We start from the raw sequence: 17,485 nt of genomic DNA, 5'->3' as shown, positions 1-17,485 counted from the left end.
GCGCTAGGAGAATGCAATGACTGGAAGTGCGGAACAGTTGACGCTGTGAGGCCCGTGGCCTTGTGGCACTTGTGGGTGACAGGGCTTGCGGTTCCTAGCTTACTAGTTACTAAGCATTTTCTCAGCTTAAAAGTGGGGCCCGCTGCCGAGTGCCTGCTCCCACCCCACACCTGCATGAAGATTCTCTGGCCTGCTCCCCACTTATTGCTCTCCTACCAGCTTGTGTACGCGTCACCTTGGCCTCACGGGGTTCTGTGACTTCACTGTCACTCCATGACACATCTGGCAGCTTGGCGGCTCAGGAATGGGGGAACTTCCCACTGAAAGTGAAGGACCCCAATTCGCTTTAACCACAGTCATACCGTTCTTGCAAAGGATGAGCAAATAACAAACTTAGCTCAGGACCTCCTGGAATGCTGAACAAATAACAAGCTCCATAAAAGGCCTCCGCTGAGCAAAGATACCTACCTGAGGTTAGAGCAAGGACAGCCTTATCTGGCTGCAAAACAGGGAATTTCTGAATTGGTCATAGGAACAAAGAAAGAGAAGATTGCGAGGCCTGAGTCACGTAGAAAGCGAGGCTCGTCACGAGTTAGGGGCTGTGCGATCAGACATCTAGTCGCCAGCCAAGCTAGGAAGGCAGGAAGAGATAAGAAAAACAGGTAGGACAACCCCCTCCTTGGTATCCAGGTGGGTCTGGACAACCCCCTCCTTGGTATTTAGGTAAAAGGTCAAGAATGTGCCACTCAGCTTAGCCTTATTTGAACTGACCAATGAAATGAATCCCCGTAACCACGCTTTTTTGCTTCTGTACCCGTGCTTCTGCTCTCCTATAAAAATCCCTCACCCCCAACCTGGGGGCGCGCAAATCCTCTGAGAGACTTTGCCGCCCACAGGTGCCTGTGTATCTCCAATAAACCTCTTGCAGTTTGCATCCGGCTGTGTGTTTTCGACTGATCTTTGGGGCACAGGGGCCTCTCCCGAGGGAAGACGCCCCAGGGGAGTCTTTCATTTGGTGCATTGGCCGGGAAGTTGAGGCCCCTATCCCAGAGACCGCCGAATCACTGCTGGGAGGTGAGGTGAGCTGGCCAGAATTCTATGTTCTATGTTTTATGTTCTATGTTGTATGTCCTGCGTCGTTTGCGTCTGATTGTTGCGCTGCGAATTTGAATTTGTACGATTCAGCTGGGTCGATTTGTATTTGGCGGGCCTTGGAGAGGAGCTGACGAGCTCAGACTTTCCCCCCCGCACCCCGGGAGACGTCCCGCGGGAATTTGGGAGCTCGAATTTTCGGGCTCATTTGTCTGAACCCACGACCAGAGTCGGACTTTTGTCCGAGGTACGAGGTTCGTTTGTCTGAACCCACGGCCAGAGTCGGACTTTTGTCCGAGGTACGAGGTTCGTTTGGGGGGCCGAGGTGTCCGGAGCCTCTTTGTAATAGCCCCGTTTGAGCAGCGTGTTTGATTGTCAGTCTGTTCTATTGTGCAGCTTATGGTTTGTCTGTTTGTTTAAAGAATCAAAGTTAAGGTATCTGGAAGAAGGTACAAAAAGCAACGGGGAAGAAAAATCCCTTAAGTTCAGCGCAGGAGGAATTTGAAAAAACAGCAGAAAAAAAATGAGGTAACTGAAGGCGGGACTATGAGGACAATGGGGTACGGGAAACCACGGCTTCCGTCCCCTCTCCATCCACCTGCGTACCGGCTGATAAAGACTTGGGGCAGGAGTCTCGTAGGGAGGCGGGGTTTGATCGTGTCTGACAACTGTCTTCCCTGTTCTTAAAGAGCCACAGAGTTTTTGAGGTGATTCTCGCCTAATTTTGATGGGAGAGCTCTATGCCTGGCTCTCATATGTATGTTTGAAATACTGGGCAACCGTTGCAGTGGCTAACTGACACGGAGTTGGGCCAGGCGCGGTGGCGCACGCCTATGGTCCCGGCTGCTCGGGAGGGAGGTGCAGAACAGCACCGGAGAGTGCTGGCTCGTCCGGGAGGCGTGGCCATGCTAACCAGATGCTGGCGGGAATTTGCTGGAGTCCGCAGAGGCGTCTAGGAAAAGCCAGGTCACTGCGGCGGCTTGGGCGGGCTAAAGTGACTGACATCAGAGGCTATGTGTCCCGGCCTTCTGGCAGGGTTGCGGTTTTCGGAGGACCTTTTCTGCACCTGAGCACGGGCTGTGCGGAAAGTTGCGTTTCCATAGCAACATGGGCGGGCTCATTCAGGGTGTACAGATCGCCGGCGGAAACGCGCAAGGCCCGGGCAGGGCCATGCCTTTGTTTGAGCGCGCCACAGTGGGCCGTGCCTCAGAGGCGGAGCTGTCGAAGCCGCCGCCTTCTGCTGCTGGTTACCCGTATCCTAGGTAACAGAGGCGGACTTATCCTCAGGCAACGGATAAGATAAGATAAACAATGCTAGACTTAGAGGCTTTTTTTCATCTGAATAGCAGAGCTGAAGAGATGGCTCAGAGGTTAAGAGCACTGCCTTCCCTTCCAGAGGTTGTAAGTTCGATTCCCAGTGACTGTGTTATCTTAGGACTCCAGGCTGGGAACAGGAAAGCGGTTTTCTCATATTTTTAGAGCAATAATCTCATCTGTGCCAGATTTAAAACGGTTTAATTCTAAGGCCTGCTTTTATGGCACGGGCAAACAAGATTTGCTCTTTGAAACAGAGACTTATAGGTCTCTAAGTTCAAAACCAGCCTACTTCCAGTACTGATTGTGCTGAATTTTTACACTGAGATTTTTAATACTCTTAAATATTAATTTGGGAGGAGAGTTTTGTTTATGTTTTTCTAGGAATGCTTACATACATTTGGGTGCCAGCAAGACTGACAAGAGAAATAAAGAAAAAAAGATGACCCAGTAGATGCTGAATGTCCTGCTGTGGAAGATTCATATGAAGGCAGCAGAGATGACCTTCAACCTCTTATCTCTTACTCTATTTTGCCTTTTCCTTCCTTAGGAATGGATGGGAACAGAGATATTCTTGGCATGCTGTGTCTAGGTGGAAGTGCTATATGTCTTTGATTGGTGTGCTACATGCCAGCTCAAATGAGGAGGGACAAGGTCTTTGTGGCACAGGCCTTGACAGCCTTGAAATGTGTATCCTCACCCCAAGTTTGGCTCTCAGCCTTAAAGAGCTCTTTCAGATCCTATGGGTTATAACTATTATAAATATCTGTCATCATTTATAGGGGCTGGTTACAAATTATTGTCGGTTAATGTTAAAAAAAATTGCTGGTCTCAAATGTTTCGTACTGGTATGTGCTGTTCTTGTTTAAAAATTATCATTGGTTAATGTTTTATTTTTTTAAAAAAAAGAGCCTATCGCTGGTCTCAAATGTTTCACACTGGTATAGGATTTTATATGCTGTTCTTGTATGCTGTTCTAGTTTAAAACATAGCCATATATCCCCACTGAGAAAAACCACAAGAAAGACTTTGGTAAGAGTTTTTATGTTGTCTAAAAGCAAGAGAAATTTTTGCTATGTTGTCTAAAAGCAAGGAAAAATTTTGGTTAAAAAATATGTAAACAGATGGGCCTTATCTAGGTCCCCATGTATGTTTTTAAGGTCAAACTTAAAGCAGGTAGGGAGCAGCTGACAGTCCATCACCGCAGGGCTCTGCCGTCTATGTTTCTTGAGCATTTAAAGGAGGCAGAGAAAATGTTTCATAAATAAGAGACGGAGAAAGAGAAGCATGAGAGAGAAAAAAATGGAGGCAGAAGAAAGAGGACTGGAGGGATCACAGACAAAAGAGAAATTTGATAGAATTTTGGCCGCAATGGTAGGAGAGAAAGAAAAGATAGAACATAGACAGATAGGGAACCTGGGCAACAGAAGACCAAAGATGAACATGGACAGGCACCCCTTGGACAAAGGACGATGTGCTTATTGCAAAGAAAAAGAACATTGGGCAAGAAATTGCCCAAAGAAGAAAGGAAGGGACTCTAAGGTACTGACCCTAGCAAAAGATGATTAGAGGGGAGAGAATAAAAGACTTTAATAATTGGAGCAACTGGATAGAAACAGTATCTGTGGACCACCTCACGAACTGTAGATTTGGGGAGAGGACAAATGACTCATTCCTTCCTGGCTATCCCCGAGCGTCCTATCTTTATTAGAAGGAGACTTGCTAATGAAGCTGAAGGCCCAGATCGGGTTTACTCAAACCAGGCTGGAGATGATTAAAGCCTTTTGTTGACTGAACCAGTGACCTTCGCTCCCCCTGCTGTCCTCCATCCCGCTACCCTACTGCCTGAGACTGATGACATCTCGTCTACTCATCAATGCGCTGAGAAGCTGGCACCAGAAATGATCTGAAGGATCAGCCGTGGCCTGAAAGTCCGAGCTGGTGTACAGATGGCAGCTGTTTCGTGATTGAAGGTAAGCGGAAGGCGGGGACAGCAGTGGTGGATGGGAAGCAAATGGCCTGGGCATAGCCTCCCTGAAGGACGTTGGCACAAAAAGCCGGACTTGCTGCTTGGATACGAATGACAGAGGGAGAAGTCTCAGCATCTACACTGGCAGCAGGTATGCTTTTGCCACTGCTCATATTCATGGAGCAATATACAGAACATCTGCAGGAAAAGACATATACTTGGCCAAGACACCAAAAAGCTTGAGATGCTGTGGCTGAAAGAAAATCAGACGACAGACTCTCTGTCTTGGCAGAAGAAGTAGTCAAAAACTGCAAGGACTGTGCTATGATTAATGCAGGACACTCCATATATGCTCCTGGGAAGAGGCTCAGGGGCGATTGGCCTGGAGCCTATTGGAAAGTATATTTTGCAGAAATTAAGCCAGCCAGATATGGCAACAAGTACTTATTAGTTTTTATAGATACCTTTTCAGGCTGGGTAGAAGCTTTTCCTACCAGGACTGAGACAGCCAATGCGGTGGCTAAGAAGATCAAAGAAGAAATCTTCCCAAGGTTTGGGATACCCAAGGTAATTGGATCTGATAATGGACCTGCATTTGTTGCCCAGGTAAGTCAGGGACTGGCCGCCCAATTGGGGATCTATTGGAAATTACATTGTGCTTACCGACCCCAGAGTCAGGACAGATAGAAAGGATAAATAGAATTCTAAAAGAGACCTGCGGAAATGACTGGACAGCCCTCCTTCCCTTTTGCCCTGTTCCAGGTTTGGAATACCCCAGGGGCGATTTAAACTCATCCCCTATGAGATCCTATGTGGAGAACTACTACTGCTCACTGAGTTGGATAAAATGTGTAATCCTGATGTTATTCTTTCTAGACCTTTATTTTCCCTGTCTAAAGGTCCTTGAAATGGAGAGACATCAGATCTGAAAACAACTGAAAGAAGTATGCATCTCTGCCTGGATCCACGCCCCCCACATGAAGCGAGCTCCTGAACTACCCAAACTACAGTATCCGAGGCTTTTGACAAAGCTACCAGTCAAAAGGCTTGGGTTTAGAGGACTAATCATAGACAGACTTTTACTGAGGTTATGTAATGAGACTCTAAAGGGCCCTAAGACTCCTGACACTTGGTACTTGGTTCCTGGTTTAGATAGATGATGGGTTTGTAGTACAGGTTTGATGCCTTGCATGTCAATGTTAATTTTTGACGTTACCAAAGATTACTATGTGCTTGCACAACTGGTATGAGTTTGACAGGCACCCATCTCGCTTTCGACGAGAACCTATTTCTCTGACACTAGCAGTAATCCTGGGCCTTAGAGAAGCTGCCGGTGTTGGGACAGGTACCGCTGCCCTAATGCAGGCCCTTCAGTACTTCAATGTATTAAGATTTGAGGGCTTTAAAACAATCTGTTTCCAAACTCGAAGAGTCATTGACTTCCCTCTCAGAAATGGTCTTACAGGATAGAAGGAAATTAGATTTGTTATTCTTAAAGGATGGAGGATTATGCGAATAGATCTCCCTGGATGACTACTTTGATATCCTCCCTTATGGGACCACTCCTAACTTTGCTTCTGCTACTAATATTGCCTTTATTAGAAAAAGAACAGGTGCTGTTCAGGTTTTGATGTTGCACCTCCAACACAATGTTTTTTTTTAGGGTCAAGAGGATACTGAAATCTAGTTCTATGGTTAGAACTAGGCACTAAAAAAAAAAAAAAAAAAAAAAAAAAAAAAAAAAAAATTGGGGAATGAAGGACCCCAATTCGCTTTAACCACAGTCATACCGTTCTTGCAAAGGATGAGCAAATAACAAACTTAGCTCAGGACCTCCTGGAATGCTGAACAAATAACAAGCTCCATAAAAGGCCTCCGCTGAGCAAAGATACCTACCTGAGGTTAGAGCAAGGACAGCCTTATCTGGCTGCAAAACAGGGAATTTCTGAATTGGTCATAGGAACAAAGAAAGAGAAGATTGCGAGGCCTGAGTCACGTAGAAAGCGAGGCTCGTCACGAGTTAGGGGCTGTGCGATCAGACATCTAGTCGCCAGCCAAGCTAGGAAGGCAGGAAGAGATAAGAAAAACAGGTAGGACAACCCCCTCCTTGGTATCCAGGTGGGTCTGGACAACCCCCTCCTTGGTATTTAGGTAAAAGGTCAAGAATGTGCCACTCAGCTTAGCCTTATTTGAACTGACCAATGAAATGAATCCCCGTAACCACGCTTTTTTGCTTCTGTACCCGTGCTTCTGCTCTCCTATAAAAATCCCTCACCCCCAACCTGGGGGCGCGCAAATCCTCTGAGAGACTTTGCCGCCCACAGGTGCCTGTGTATCTCCAATAAACCTCTTGCAGTTTGCATCCGGCTGTGTGTTTTCGACTGATCTTTGGGGCACAGGGGCCTCTCCCGAGGGAAGACGCCCCAGGGGAGTCTTTCAAAAGGATATCCGACAGGAAAACATCCAAGCTTGGGTCACTCCTCTTTTTAGCTCAGGTCACATTTATTGTGTCCCACATTTTGCCTGGTTCTCTGGAACTCAGAGATTCAAGTATGTGTAAATTACTGAATTTGTTCTGGACATACCCAGCTCTGGGATAGATGCCCTGTACAGAGACTATATGATGGCTGGTGCCATGACGGGAACTTGTGTATACAGTGCTACAAAAACACATTCCCCACGGTAGAGAAGAATTTCCTGAGGAAATAATACCTAACTTGTGATTGGTTAGGAATTTGGACTGGGTATAATAATCCCAGCACTAGGGAGGCGGGGACAGATCCCTGAGTTTGAGGCCAACTTGGTCTACGTTTTTCTAGGCCAAATAGGCAGACGTGTTAAGACATTGTCCAAAAAAGAATGGAATGAATAAATTTGGGAGACAGAATTCAAAAGACAGCACGAGATTTCAAGTTTAGGAAAATGTAGGACCCAGCCATGACAGGATCAACTTCCCAGAGACCACCCAAGAATGGACAGTCCAAGGGGAAAAGTACCTAATGTTCCAAATAAATAGCTAAATAAGGGCTCTTTGCTTTTACATACATGACTCAGTGTCCTTGGTTTTTTTTTGGGAACTCCACGATCTGGGCACAACAGAAGCAATGCAAAGGTGCTCTGTTGGCTAAAATATTGCTGAGGTTTAAAGTTTAAATGAAAGTATATAGAGGAAGCTGGGCGTGGTAGCAGGAGGCAGAGGCTGGTGGATCTCTGTGAGTTCAAGGCCAGCCTGGTCTACAGAGAGAGTTCCAGGACAGCCAAGGCTACATAGAGAAACCCTGTCTCAAAAGGTAAATAGTAACAATAATAAATAAAGTGTACAAAGAGTGAGAGAGGGACTGGAGAGATGGCTCAGTGGTTAAGAGCATTGCCTGCTCTTCCAAAGGTCCTGAGTTCAATTCCCAGCAACCACATGGTGGCTCACAACCATCTGTAATGAGGTCTGGTGCCCTCTTCTAGCCTGCAGGCACACATGAAAACAGAGTATTGTGTACATAATAAATAAAAAATATTTAAAAAAAAAAAAAGAGTGAGAGACCTTGGAACACTAAGCACTAAATGGAATGTCTCCATCAAATCTCTCCCCTCAAGGATCAGGGAAACTCAAGGAAGAAGAAGCAGAATGTAAGAGCCAGAGGGCATGGAGGACACCAAGAAAACAGGATCTAAATCAAAAAGATGAGTGCACATATGAATTCAGAGACTAAGGCAGCATGCACAGGTCTGAACAGCTCTGCACCAGATGGGATCTTAGAGCTGAAAGAAATGGACACGTTTCCATCCCTAACCCAGAAGCAATCTCCAATTGATAACCACTTGCAAATGAAAATTTTGTTTTCTTCAATGGAGTCTCACTGGGAAAACCACTCTTAAGGGCAGGCTGCATGCCCAGTGGCAGATGGCCAATAGAAAATGAACTCAGCAGCGTTTTTGAAGGTTCTTTGTCTAATAATGTTATGCTGGGCTTTTCCTTTCTTATTTTTTAAATTTTATTTATTTTTCTCTTATCTCTTTTTATCCTACGATTCCTTTGTACATATATTATGGTTTGCAGTGTAGTGTTTTTATGAAATTCCCAAGCAAACATGGGCCTCCGTTTCTTGTACCTTCTTCTCTGAACTCTTTCCCTTCTGTTTATTTGTTTTGTCCTATTCCAATGTGTTAGTTTGTTTTTATTTTACTTATCCTTTAGAAGCCTGTTGTCCATTGAGAAACAGAAACGGGGTGGATCCAGGTGGGATGAGAGGTGGGGAGGAATAGAGGAAGAGGAAACCGTAATCAGGACATGTGAGAAAAAGAAAACTTTTCAATAAAAGGGAAAATTCTTTAAAAAGGAAGTAAACAAAGGCACATCGGACCAAGGACCACTGAAGATTGTAAGTAGGCAATAAATTTTATTTCTGAGTATGGCAGTCTATGGCTATAATCTCAGCACAGGAGGCTGAGGCAGGAGGATTGTGATTGGTTCCAGGTCAGCCTGTATGCAGTGAGATCCTGCCTCAAAAACAATAAATAATAGTACCAAAAAAACTTTAAACTCAAAAAGCTCAGAATATGAGAGCACATCCTGGAATCAATAACGAAAAGGTCATTTGAATTATAACAGGATACACGGATTAAACTGCTGACTCATTCATATGTCCCCACTGTTCCCTGTGCTGATTCTATATGAAGACAGAAAAGGAATTCCTTCAGTTCTTAGCAACTTCCTTTTGCTATGCATTCCTTTTTGTTGTTTCCTTCTTAACTTCCTGTGTTGCCAATTTAATCTATTGATGACACCATTGTGTCTTATTTTGGGCTATAAAGTACAAGTTTTGAGCCTGGCAAGATGGCTCAAAGAATAATGTCTGAGTTCGATCCAGACCCCCCAAAAGTTGTCCTCTGACCTCCACATGCACACACATCAGAATTTTTAATTTCCCATTGTAGATAGCCAGCATTTACCAAATTTGTTGGCTTTGAACTCCCATCATGGTAATCGCCACATGAAGACCTCAGTGACAACCTTCACTAAGCCACGCTTCCTAATGTAGGCAAGTGTAATAGTAGTCCGACGTGATCTTCCAGGACCTCCAAGGAAAGGTCAAGGCGATTTTTAGAGATTTCTTAAATTGAAATGGTGTGGGTGACATTTTCAAGATTGTCTGGTGGTTACATAGTTCATGGTATAATAGTTTTTGGGCAAATAGATAAAGAAACAGAAGTCAGATTTCCCACTCCCTTTTGAGTTGTTGGGGATTGAATCCAGGCCTGAGCATCCCCAACTCTATCGCTCTATTGTATTTTGATGAGAACGGGGATTTGAGGATTTGGCCAATTGAGTTCAATCTCTCACTGTTGGAGAAGGAAGTTGGGTTTTGTGTTTGTTTGTTTTTGTTTTTGTTTTTTTGTGAGCAACTGAACCTTCAGATAAATGAATTTTCAGGAAGTTTTAAAATTCACCATGAAAATCTGTATTGATGTATAGTCTCTGGTGGGTAAAGAGATCCTGGAACAAACACTAAAGCTCCAGTGGTTGATGTCAAGATCCTTAATTTTAGCAGTGATGAGAAAGTTATAGGCTACAGATACAACAACATCTTATGGAACACCCTAATTTTAGTATATGTGCAGTGATTCTTTTTTCCTAGTGCTGGGAAGTAAACCCAGGACCTTATTGGTCCTCTCAGTGAACTTCAATTGATGTGCTGGATTAAAGGCATGCGCCACCATATTGGGCCAATCAACACATTTTAAATTTACATAATTTAGCCGGACAGTGGTGGCGCACGCCTTTAATCCCAGCACTCAGGAGGCAGACGCAGGCTGGGTTCTGTGAATTTGAGGCCAGCCTGGTCTACAAGAGCTAATTCCAGGACAGGCTCCAAAGCCACAGAGAAACCCTGTCTCAAAAAAAAAAAATTTTTTTTAAAAAATTTACATAATTTACATGTCAAACCAAGCCTGGGTGTGCAAATTTACAATTCCAGTAACTCTGGAGGTTGAAGCAGGAAGATTGAAAGCTCCAGACCTGCCTGGCTACAGACAAAATTCAAGACCAGACCCTGTCTGTAATCACAACACTTGGGAGGTAGAGGAGAGGACCAGGAGTTAAGTCATCAGCATGCACATAATGAGTTCTAGGCCAGCCTGCTCTATGAGAGCCGTGTGAAATGTTTTCTATTTTTAAATAATATATTACAGTGTGCGTGTGTGTGTATGTGTGTGTGTGTATGTGTGTGTGTGTGCCTGTGTGTGTCTGTGTGTAATCCCAGCAATGAAGAACAATGACAAGCCAAACTAAAGAGCTTGCTGAGCTAGCTCAAATGATAACCGTCTGCTTAAGTGACAAACTGTCTCAAGGAGAGCCACAGAGAAAGACATCCTGTTCTGCTCTGGCCAATGCATGCACACACAAATCCCTGTATACTCTGTGTATGCACTGCATACAACCAACTAGTTTATGTTAATTTTTTTAACTTTTTATTTGTTTGATTTTTTTTTGTTGGTTTTTGTTTTTGTTTTTGTTTTTCAAGACAGGGTTTCTCTGTGTAGCCTTGGCTATCCTGGAACTCACTTTTAGACAAGCATGGCCTCAAACTCGAAAATCCACCTGACTCTGCCTCCCAAGTGCTGGGTTGAAAGGCTTGCACCACAACCACCTGGCTATTTACTTGTTTTTCTACACAGGGTCTTACACTGGAAGCTGACTTGGAACCACTGCATGGTCCTAGGTGGCCTCAAACTCAGGTCAATCAATCCTCCTGTTAGCCTCTCAAGTACTGAAATTACAAGCATTAGCCTGTTGCAGAATATTAAATCACACTGTGAACCCTGAGCTTGTGTTTGCATTAATTAAATAAAATCAACCTTTGTTCAGGGGGCGGAGCCAGCAACAGCTGACTGGAATTAGCCATAGAGTCTGGTGGAGCCAGGAATACGGATAAAGAGACACACTGGAAGGAGTAGCTTCTTTTCGGTTTGGGTCGAGTGAAGAAATGCATCTCTTACTGGGTCTCCAGACAAAAAGCAAGGTCAGCTGGTTGCTTCTCAGCCTCTGAGCTAGCAGGTTTTCACCCCACATCTGACTTCCAAGTCTTTGTTGGTAAATAGAACAATTGAGACATATTTTAAACCTACATATCTTGGCCACGGCTGAGCCAGTGCCAGCAGGACCAGAAGTCCTTCCAGGTGGGGTGCTGACTGTGGGGCCGTGGGACCACAGATGATTTAATTAAGATATAAGTGGCTTCATATGCAGCTGCTACGCTAACAGACAAACATCATTAGCCACCATGTATGACTGACTTTCTGTTATTATCAACATTTCTCTCTATTAACCATGAGGGTGTCGGGGATGGAATCAGGTTTGCTGGCAACCAACTTTTTACTCATTGAGCCATTTCAGTGACCTTGTTTCCACTTCTAAAAAAAACTGATTTCTGGGTAAGATTGGAGAGACAAACATGAATTAAGGTTTGCTTACCGTCTCACTAACACAGTAACAAGCCCAAGCCCTGTTCTGAGTTACATGGAACCATCAGAGAAAAAGGTCACTCCAGAATGTAGTTCAGATTCCACGGCAGCAGGGTGGTTCAGTTTCTGAACTGAACCTTCAACAGCCAAGCAGAAACATAATTATTGATTGTGCTGCAAAGGTGTTTCCTGAAGGAAAGCATCACACCCCTGTGACTTTAGTCCTTATAGTGCACTGTTTGCACTACCCAATAGTGCAAGACACTCCAGGTGTGCCAGGACTGCCTGTGACCAAAGTCATCCCAAGGCTGTAAAGCTCCTTCAGAAAAACAACTCTGTAAATCAGAGAAAACAATCACTGTTTTCTACAATGATTTCTTCAAGATCTAAGTACCTCCAAGAAACAGCTATCACATTCTGATGTTTATAATACATTGACTCTACTATTTTTTCCTTCTACAGAGCCCACAAAAATGCAGGGACCAAGAGAGAAGGAAGGGGAAGGAGAGAATGGCAAAGAATAGGTAAATTCCACTCACTGTGATGATGACCATGTAAAATCTCCAAAATACCAAAGAATTGTAAGGGTAATAACGGGGAGCCAAAATGGAGAGCTGGTTGAAAGTTCATTTAAGATGCATTAAACCCCACAAATCTGGGTTTTAATCAGTCAGTAAAGGCTTGCTTGCTGCCAAGCCTGATGACCTGAGGTTGACTCCCCAGAACACAAGGGGGAAGAAGAGTTCCAACTCACAAATATCCTGTTCCCACACACATTCACTCATGGGTGTGCACACACTCATTCAAAATCAATAAAAACAATATAAAAACTGAAGGTCAACCAGGCAGTAGAGGCACACATCTTTAATCACAGTATTTGGGAGGCAGAGGCAGGTGGATCTCTGTGAGTTCAAGGCCAGCCTGGTCTGCAGAGTGACTTTCAGGACAGTCAGTGCTGTTACACAGAGAAACAACTGTACTCACCTGGCTCTGTTTTATGGGGGGGGGGGAATTTAAAGAGGGTTTCTCTTTGTAACAATTCTAGCTATCCTGAAACTCACTCTGTGGGCCAGGCTGGCCTCAAACTCACAGAGATCCACCTGCCTCTGCCTCCCGAGTGTTGTGATTAAAGGTGTGGGCCACCACTGACCACCTATTTATCAGTCTCTTAAATGTACTTATGGCCTTCAGGGTTTTTTGTTTGTTTTGTTTTGTTTTGTTTGGTGTGTTGAGACAGGGTTTCACCATTGTCGACTGTTTTTTAATTCTTTTAACTTCAAACTTCAATACTTTAAAAAGATGTTGTGGGGCTTGGGGAGTTTGCTCAGTAGTTAAGATCTCTGGCTGCTCTTCCAGGAGATGCTGGTTCAGTTTCCAGCACCCACATGGCAGCTCACAACCTCTAACTCCAGTGCCAGGGGATCTGATGCCCTCTTCTAACCTCTGCGGGCGCTGCACGTCAGTGGTGCACAGCCACTCTTACAGGTAAAATACCCAAATACATAAGCACAAAGGTTTGAAAAATAAAAAGCTGTCATTTTTTTTCTGTAAAGTCGATTCCTCTTTATCTCTTCATGTTATTTTGATAGGTTTTTGGTAATCCACACTCAGTCATTGTGATGGTTTGAGCGTTCCTGTCCCTTTAGAACGCCTCTGCAGGAACCAATTCGGAACAATATTACAGTACTTTAGGCTAGTACAGTAGGCTTTCGGATTGGTTAAACTATGAGTGCTCTGCCCAGGTAAAAGGGATTAGCATTTTTACAAAAAAAGACAGAAAGCTCCTTGTCTTAGAGTACCCTAGAGGAACATAACTGATAGGAGGGAGTGGACATCACTGAGGGAATTTCTTAAGTCTGTTTTGTTCAGTACAGGCTGCATAGCCAAACTGGCTGTCTGCACTCTGGAGAGGCTGAGAACCCCGTAGCGACTCAGTCTGCAAGGCTGGACGCCTGGGCAGTCTGGTCTGATAGTAGCAGGTGGATGCGCCACGAGCTGCAGTCAGAGGCACGTGTGCAAGCAGAGCCCTTTCCTCCCAAAGCCCTTCACATCTGAACCCCACCAGAAGGCACTTCCCACTCTGTCTTCATCCAGTTCATCCTTCCCGGAGACACCCTCATAGAGCCTTGTCTCTTAGTTGATACCAAACTCAATCAAGCTGACAACCTAGATTAACTGTAACCCCAGCCTCCATCCCTACACTTTCACCACGTGAGAATGCAGCAACAAAATGCCATTAGAAGAGTTTTCGTCACATTTTCTTCGTATGTGTGTATGTGTGTTGAGGGCCTCATGAATGCTAGAAAAACAGTCTACCACTGAGCTATCTCCCTACCCTTCTTACATTTTGGAACAGAATCTCACTAACTTGTGGGAGATTGGAGACAGTTCTGAATGAATGAAATTCTGAATGACTGTGTCCTGTTGACATGCGCACAGCCCTGTCAAATACCCTAGGCTCAGACCCGTGGAAAATGGCAGTCATTGGGGGCTCAGAGGGAAACGGCAAGGCCTTCCCTTTGGGCCCAGATGTGGATGTTGGCGGTGTGTACAGAAAATGTCCACCATTGCTTCCTCACCCCAGATATTTACGGCCTGAAGAGTGCTCCCCTACAGACTGGTTCTGCTGAGATTAGCTTCAACCTGTCTCTTTGGATCAGTGGAGCACCATAACCCCGCCTTCTTGTTTCTATGTGTATAATAGCTCATCCCTTGTTCAGCTGTATGCAATAATCCTGTGTCTATAGTAAGCACACTGTGCTTCCAGGTGCTGTGGCTTCTCCATCAGAGAGACCAGTCTACCCAGTTCCCAGCTTCCCTGTGTCTGTCTTTTCCTCATACTCGCCTCCTCAGGTCCATCCCCGGAGTCATGCTGAACACAGCAACATTGCGCATGCCTGCCTTGAACTTGCTTTATAGCCCAGTCAGGTCTCAACTCCAATTTATTTTATTTTTATTATTTTGGCTTTTGAAGACAGGGTTTCTGGCTGTCCTGGAACTCACGCTGTAGGCCAGGCCGGCCTCAAACTCACAGAGGTCTGCCTGCCTCTGCCACTGAGTGCTGGCATTAAAAGAGTACGCCACCACTGCCAGGCATCTTAACCTTATTTATTTTAAACCACAGGTGTGTGTTCATAAATGTGTATCTGTGTATCAGGGTATGCACATAAGTGTGGGCACTCTGGGAGGTTAGAGGTGTCAGATCTCAGGTTGCTAGTATTACAAACTGTTGTGAGCTTATTGTGGGTTCTGGGAATTGAGGTAGGGTTCTCTTAACCACCAAACCATCTCCCCATCTTTTATGGTTGAACAAAGGTCTCATTATGTAGGATTAGCTAGCCTGGAACTCATGGCCTCAAATTCATAGAGATCTGCCTGCCTTTGCTCTCCAAGGGGTAGGAGTAAAGTGTGGGTCACATGTTGCCTTTCCATTTTATGGTCAGTGTATGGGAGGGGCCGTTTATATATACCTACATGTCTATATAACTTTATCTCATCATACTTTAATCTGGTGAGTTTAACAATCACTGATGGCTCCTAACAGAGCTGCTTTCACGGTGACCTTGAAAAATGTTTTCTCGCTGTTATTCTGTCTACGTTTATTACTAGGTACTAGACTAGACAGAAAAAAAAATCTATCTTCTTTTTGATCATCTTGAACCCAGTTTTCTCCTACTTCTGCGTTCCAAGTCATATTACTTTTCAAGCGGGGGGGGGGGGGAACCAAAACAATGAACTGTATAACATTTTCATTCGGTGCATTCTGATTGGTGTGCGGGACCTAGGGGACCTATATTCCCTATATTCATTATTTCTTCGCCGTGAGCTTCCAGCTACACTGTTCCCAAAGACCCTGCCTGGGATCTTGGCCGGTTTAGTTAGCAGCTCCATCTCAGTAACTTCCATAGATTGGCAAGGCAATGCCTTTGTCTTTAAGCTTCATATGTGGATCACAAAAAAAAAAAAAAAAAAAAAATTCTGCCATTCAACTCATTACCACAGCTTTTTCAAAAGAACAAGAGAATCACGTTAAAGAGGGAAAATGCGGCTTAAAAATGTTCAGATTCCTATCTCCTGCCCTCAGCGACTCTGAACGTGAGTCAAGGCCTAACAGGGCTGGGCAGTGCAGCAGGGGGCAAACAAAACGTTCGCTTTCTTGGGTCCTGATCCACGCGCTGCGGGGCGGGTGCTAATCGAGGGGTGGGGACGTTGGCCCTCTGCCCGCCCCGCCGCGGGTGCTTAGTCACGCCGACGCTGCACCCGCTCCCCAGCGCGCACTTCCGCGCATGGCGCTGCTGCCCCGGGCACTGAGCGTGGGCGCGGCCCCGAGCCTGCGGCGGGCGGTGCGCGCGCTCACTTGCGCCATGGCGAGTCCTGGCGAGCTGCAGACCCCGGCCCCGGCCGCTGCTTCCTTCGACTACCTGGTGATCGGCGGCGGCTCGGGAGGGCTGGCCAGCGCACGGCGGGCTGCGGAGCTCGGCGCCAGGGCCGCGGTGGTGGAGGGTCACAAGCTGGGTGGCACTTGCGTGAGTATCGGGGCCCTCGGGCCGCGTCGGCAGCGCGCTTGCTCCCCGACCTCTGCGCGACAGTCCCGGGCGCTTCCTTACTCGGAGGCCCGGAGTCCCGGGAGATGGCGGGAAAGAGGAAAAAAGAGGCCGCCACGCAACACAGGTGCAATGCTAAGGAAAGCCAAGCATTTAAGCCCAGCTTAGCTGCCCGGCATGCATCTCCATACGGGGGAGTGTTGCATCCGGCACTGGAGCCAGGGAAACACGAAACTGCCTCTGGGAAACTGCTAGTGGCGTGGGCGAGTGGGGAAGACGAGGGCTCAGACGTTGAGGAATGGGGACCTGATCGCGTCTGTATTTCAAGGGCAGAGTGATGGGTAGGTAGCAGGAGTGTTCAGCTTTGGCTACGCATGGGAATCCCCTGGAGAGTTGAAGTTCTGCCTCGCTTGTTCCCGCGCATCCAAGGCTCCCATCTGTGGCTAGAAGTGCCGCGTGGGTGTTAGCAAGCTCAGAAGCTCGCAGTTGATCTGAACTGCAGCCAATGCTGAAGACGACAGGCTACCTTAAGAGAAATCTTAAAGAGTTTGTCAGCTTCGTGATATTGTTTGTTTTGCATTGTTTGGGGACAAGTTTTTAAATTGCATACACGCAGAAGGAGAGGGGTAGATGGAAAAACTTCATCTTTTTTAAAGTCTCAAACCCACATTAGTGTGGCTCTTTCCTATCACAAGATCAAGGCAGAGTTCTTGTTGGTGACAGAAAATGCTGACCCAGGAGTCACCTGAGACACGGGTTCTCTCAATGCCTTTTGAAGAGTGACGTTTAAATTATACCATGTTGGGAACTCCTTAGGGGCAGGGATGGGTTCCTTTATTTGTATACTACTTGTTACCTTAAAATACCTTGCTCAGTAGCTGTTTGTGAAATGAATGAAGCTAGAGATGGTGGCTAGAAGCAGGCTCAAGCCACTGCTGAAAATGAAGATGGGGGTGGGGGTGTTAAAAGAAAGATAAAGTCTTGATTGACTGTTAATGATTGACCTGCACGTTGACTCTAGAAATCTGTGCAGAGGGCAGACCGAAGGATGCTGCCCAGAGCCCGCCCTTTGCCCTCTACAAATGGTAGAAGTTCTGTCGTTTGTCAC

At 45.8% G+C, this 17,485-nt stretch overlaps 1 protein-coding gene and 1 long non-coding RNA gene across 3 annotated transcripts in view; both read left to right on the top strand.

Moving 5' to 3' along the window:
* Positions 1-331: 331 nt before the first annotated feature.
* LOC148118349 (uncharacterized) lies at positions 332-6,737 on the top strand. Of its 2 annotated transcripts, none has more exons than XR_015736178.1 (2): positions 332-1,074; positions 3,354-6,737. It is a non-coding gene; the product is annotated as an uncharacterized LOC148118349 (long non-coding RNA). The 2 variants fall into 2 exon arrangements; XR_015736177.1 differs by having other exon boundaries at positions 332-1,079.
* A 9,367-nt stretch (positions 6,738-16,104) lies between these two features.
* The window catches only part of Gsr (glutathione-disulfide reductase), a 37,143-nt gene continuing 35,762 nt past the window's right edge, over positions 16,105-17,485 (top strand). Inside the window, exon 1 of the mRNA XM_087901192.1 lies at positions 16,105-16,359. Coding sequence (XP_087757318.1) covers positions 16,120-16,359 — 240 coding nt within the window. The 5' untranslated portion in view covers positions 16,105-16,119. The remainder of the gene's footprint in view (positions 16,360-17,485) is intronic.

This window comes from Myodes glareolus, chromosome 23 (assembly GCF_982192425.1).
Source record: "Myodes glareolus chromosome 23, mMyoGla1.1, whole genome shotgun sequence".
Classification (NCBI taxonomy): domain Eukaryota; kingdom Metazoa; phylum Chordata; class Mammalia; order Rodentia; family Cricetidae; genus Myodes; species Myodes glareolus.
The sequence above is the reverse complement of the archived record's forward strand: the minus strand, read 5'-3'. Positions and strand labels throughout refer to the sequence as shown.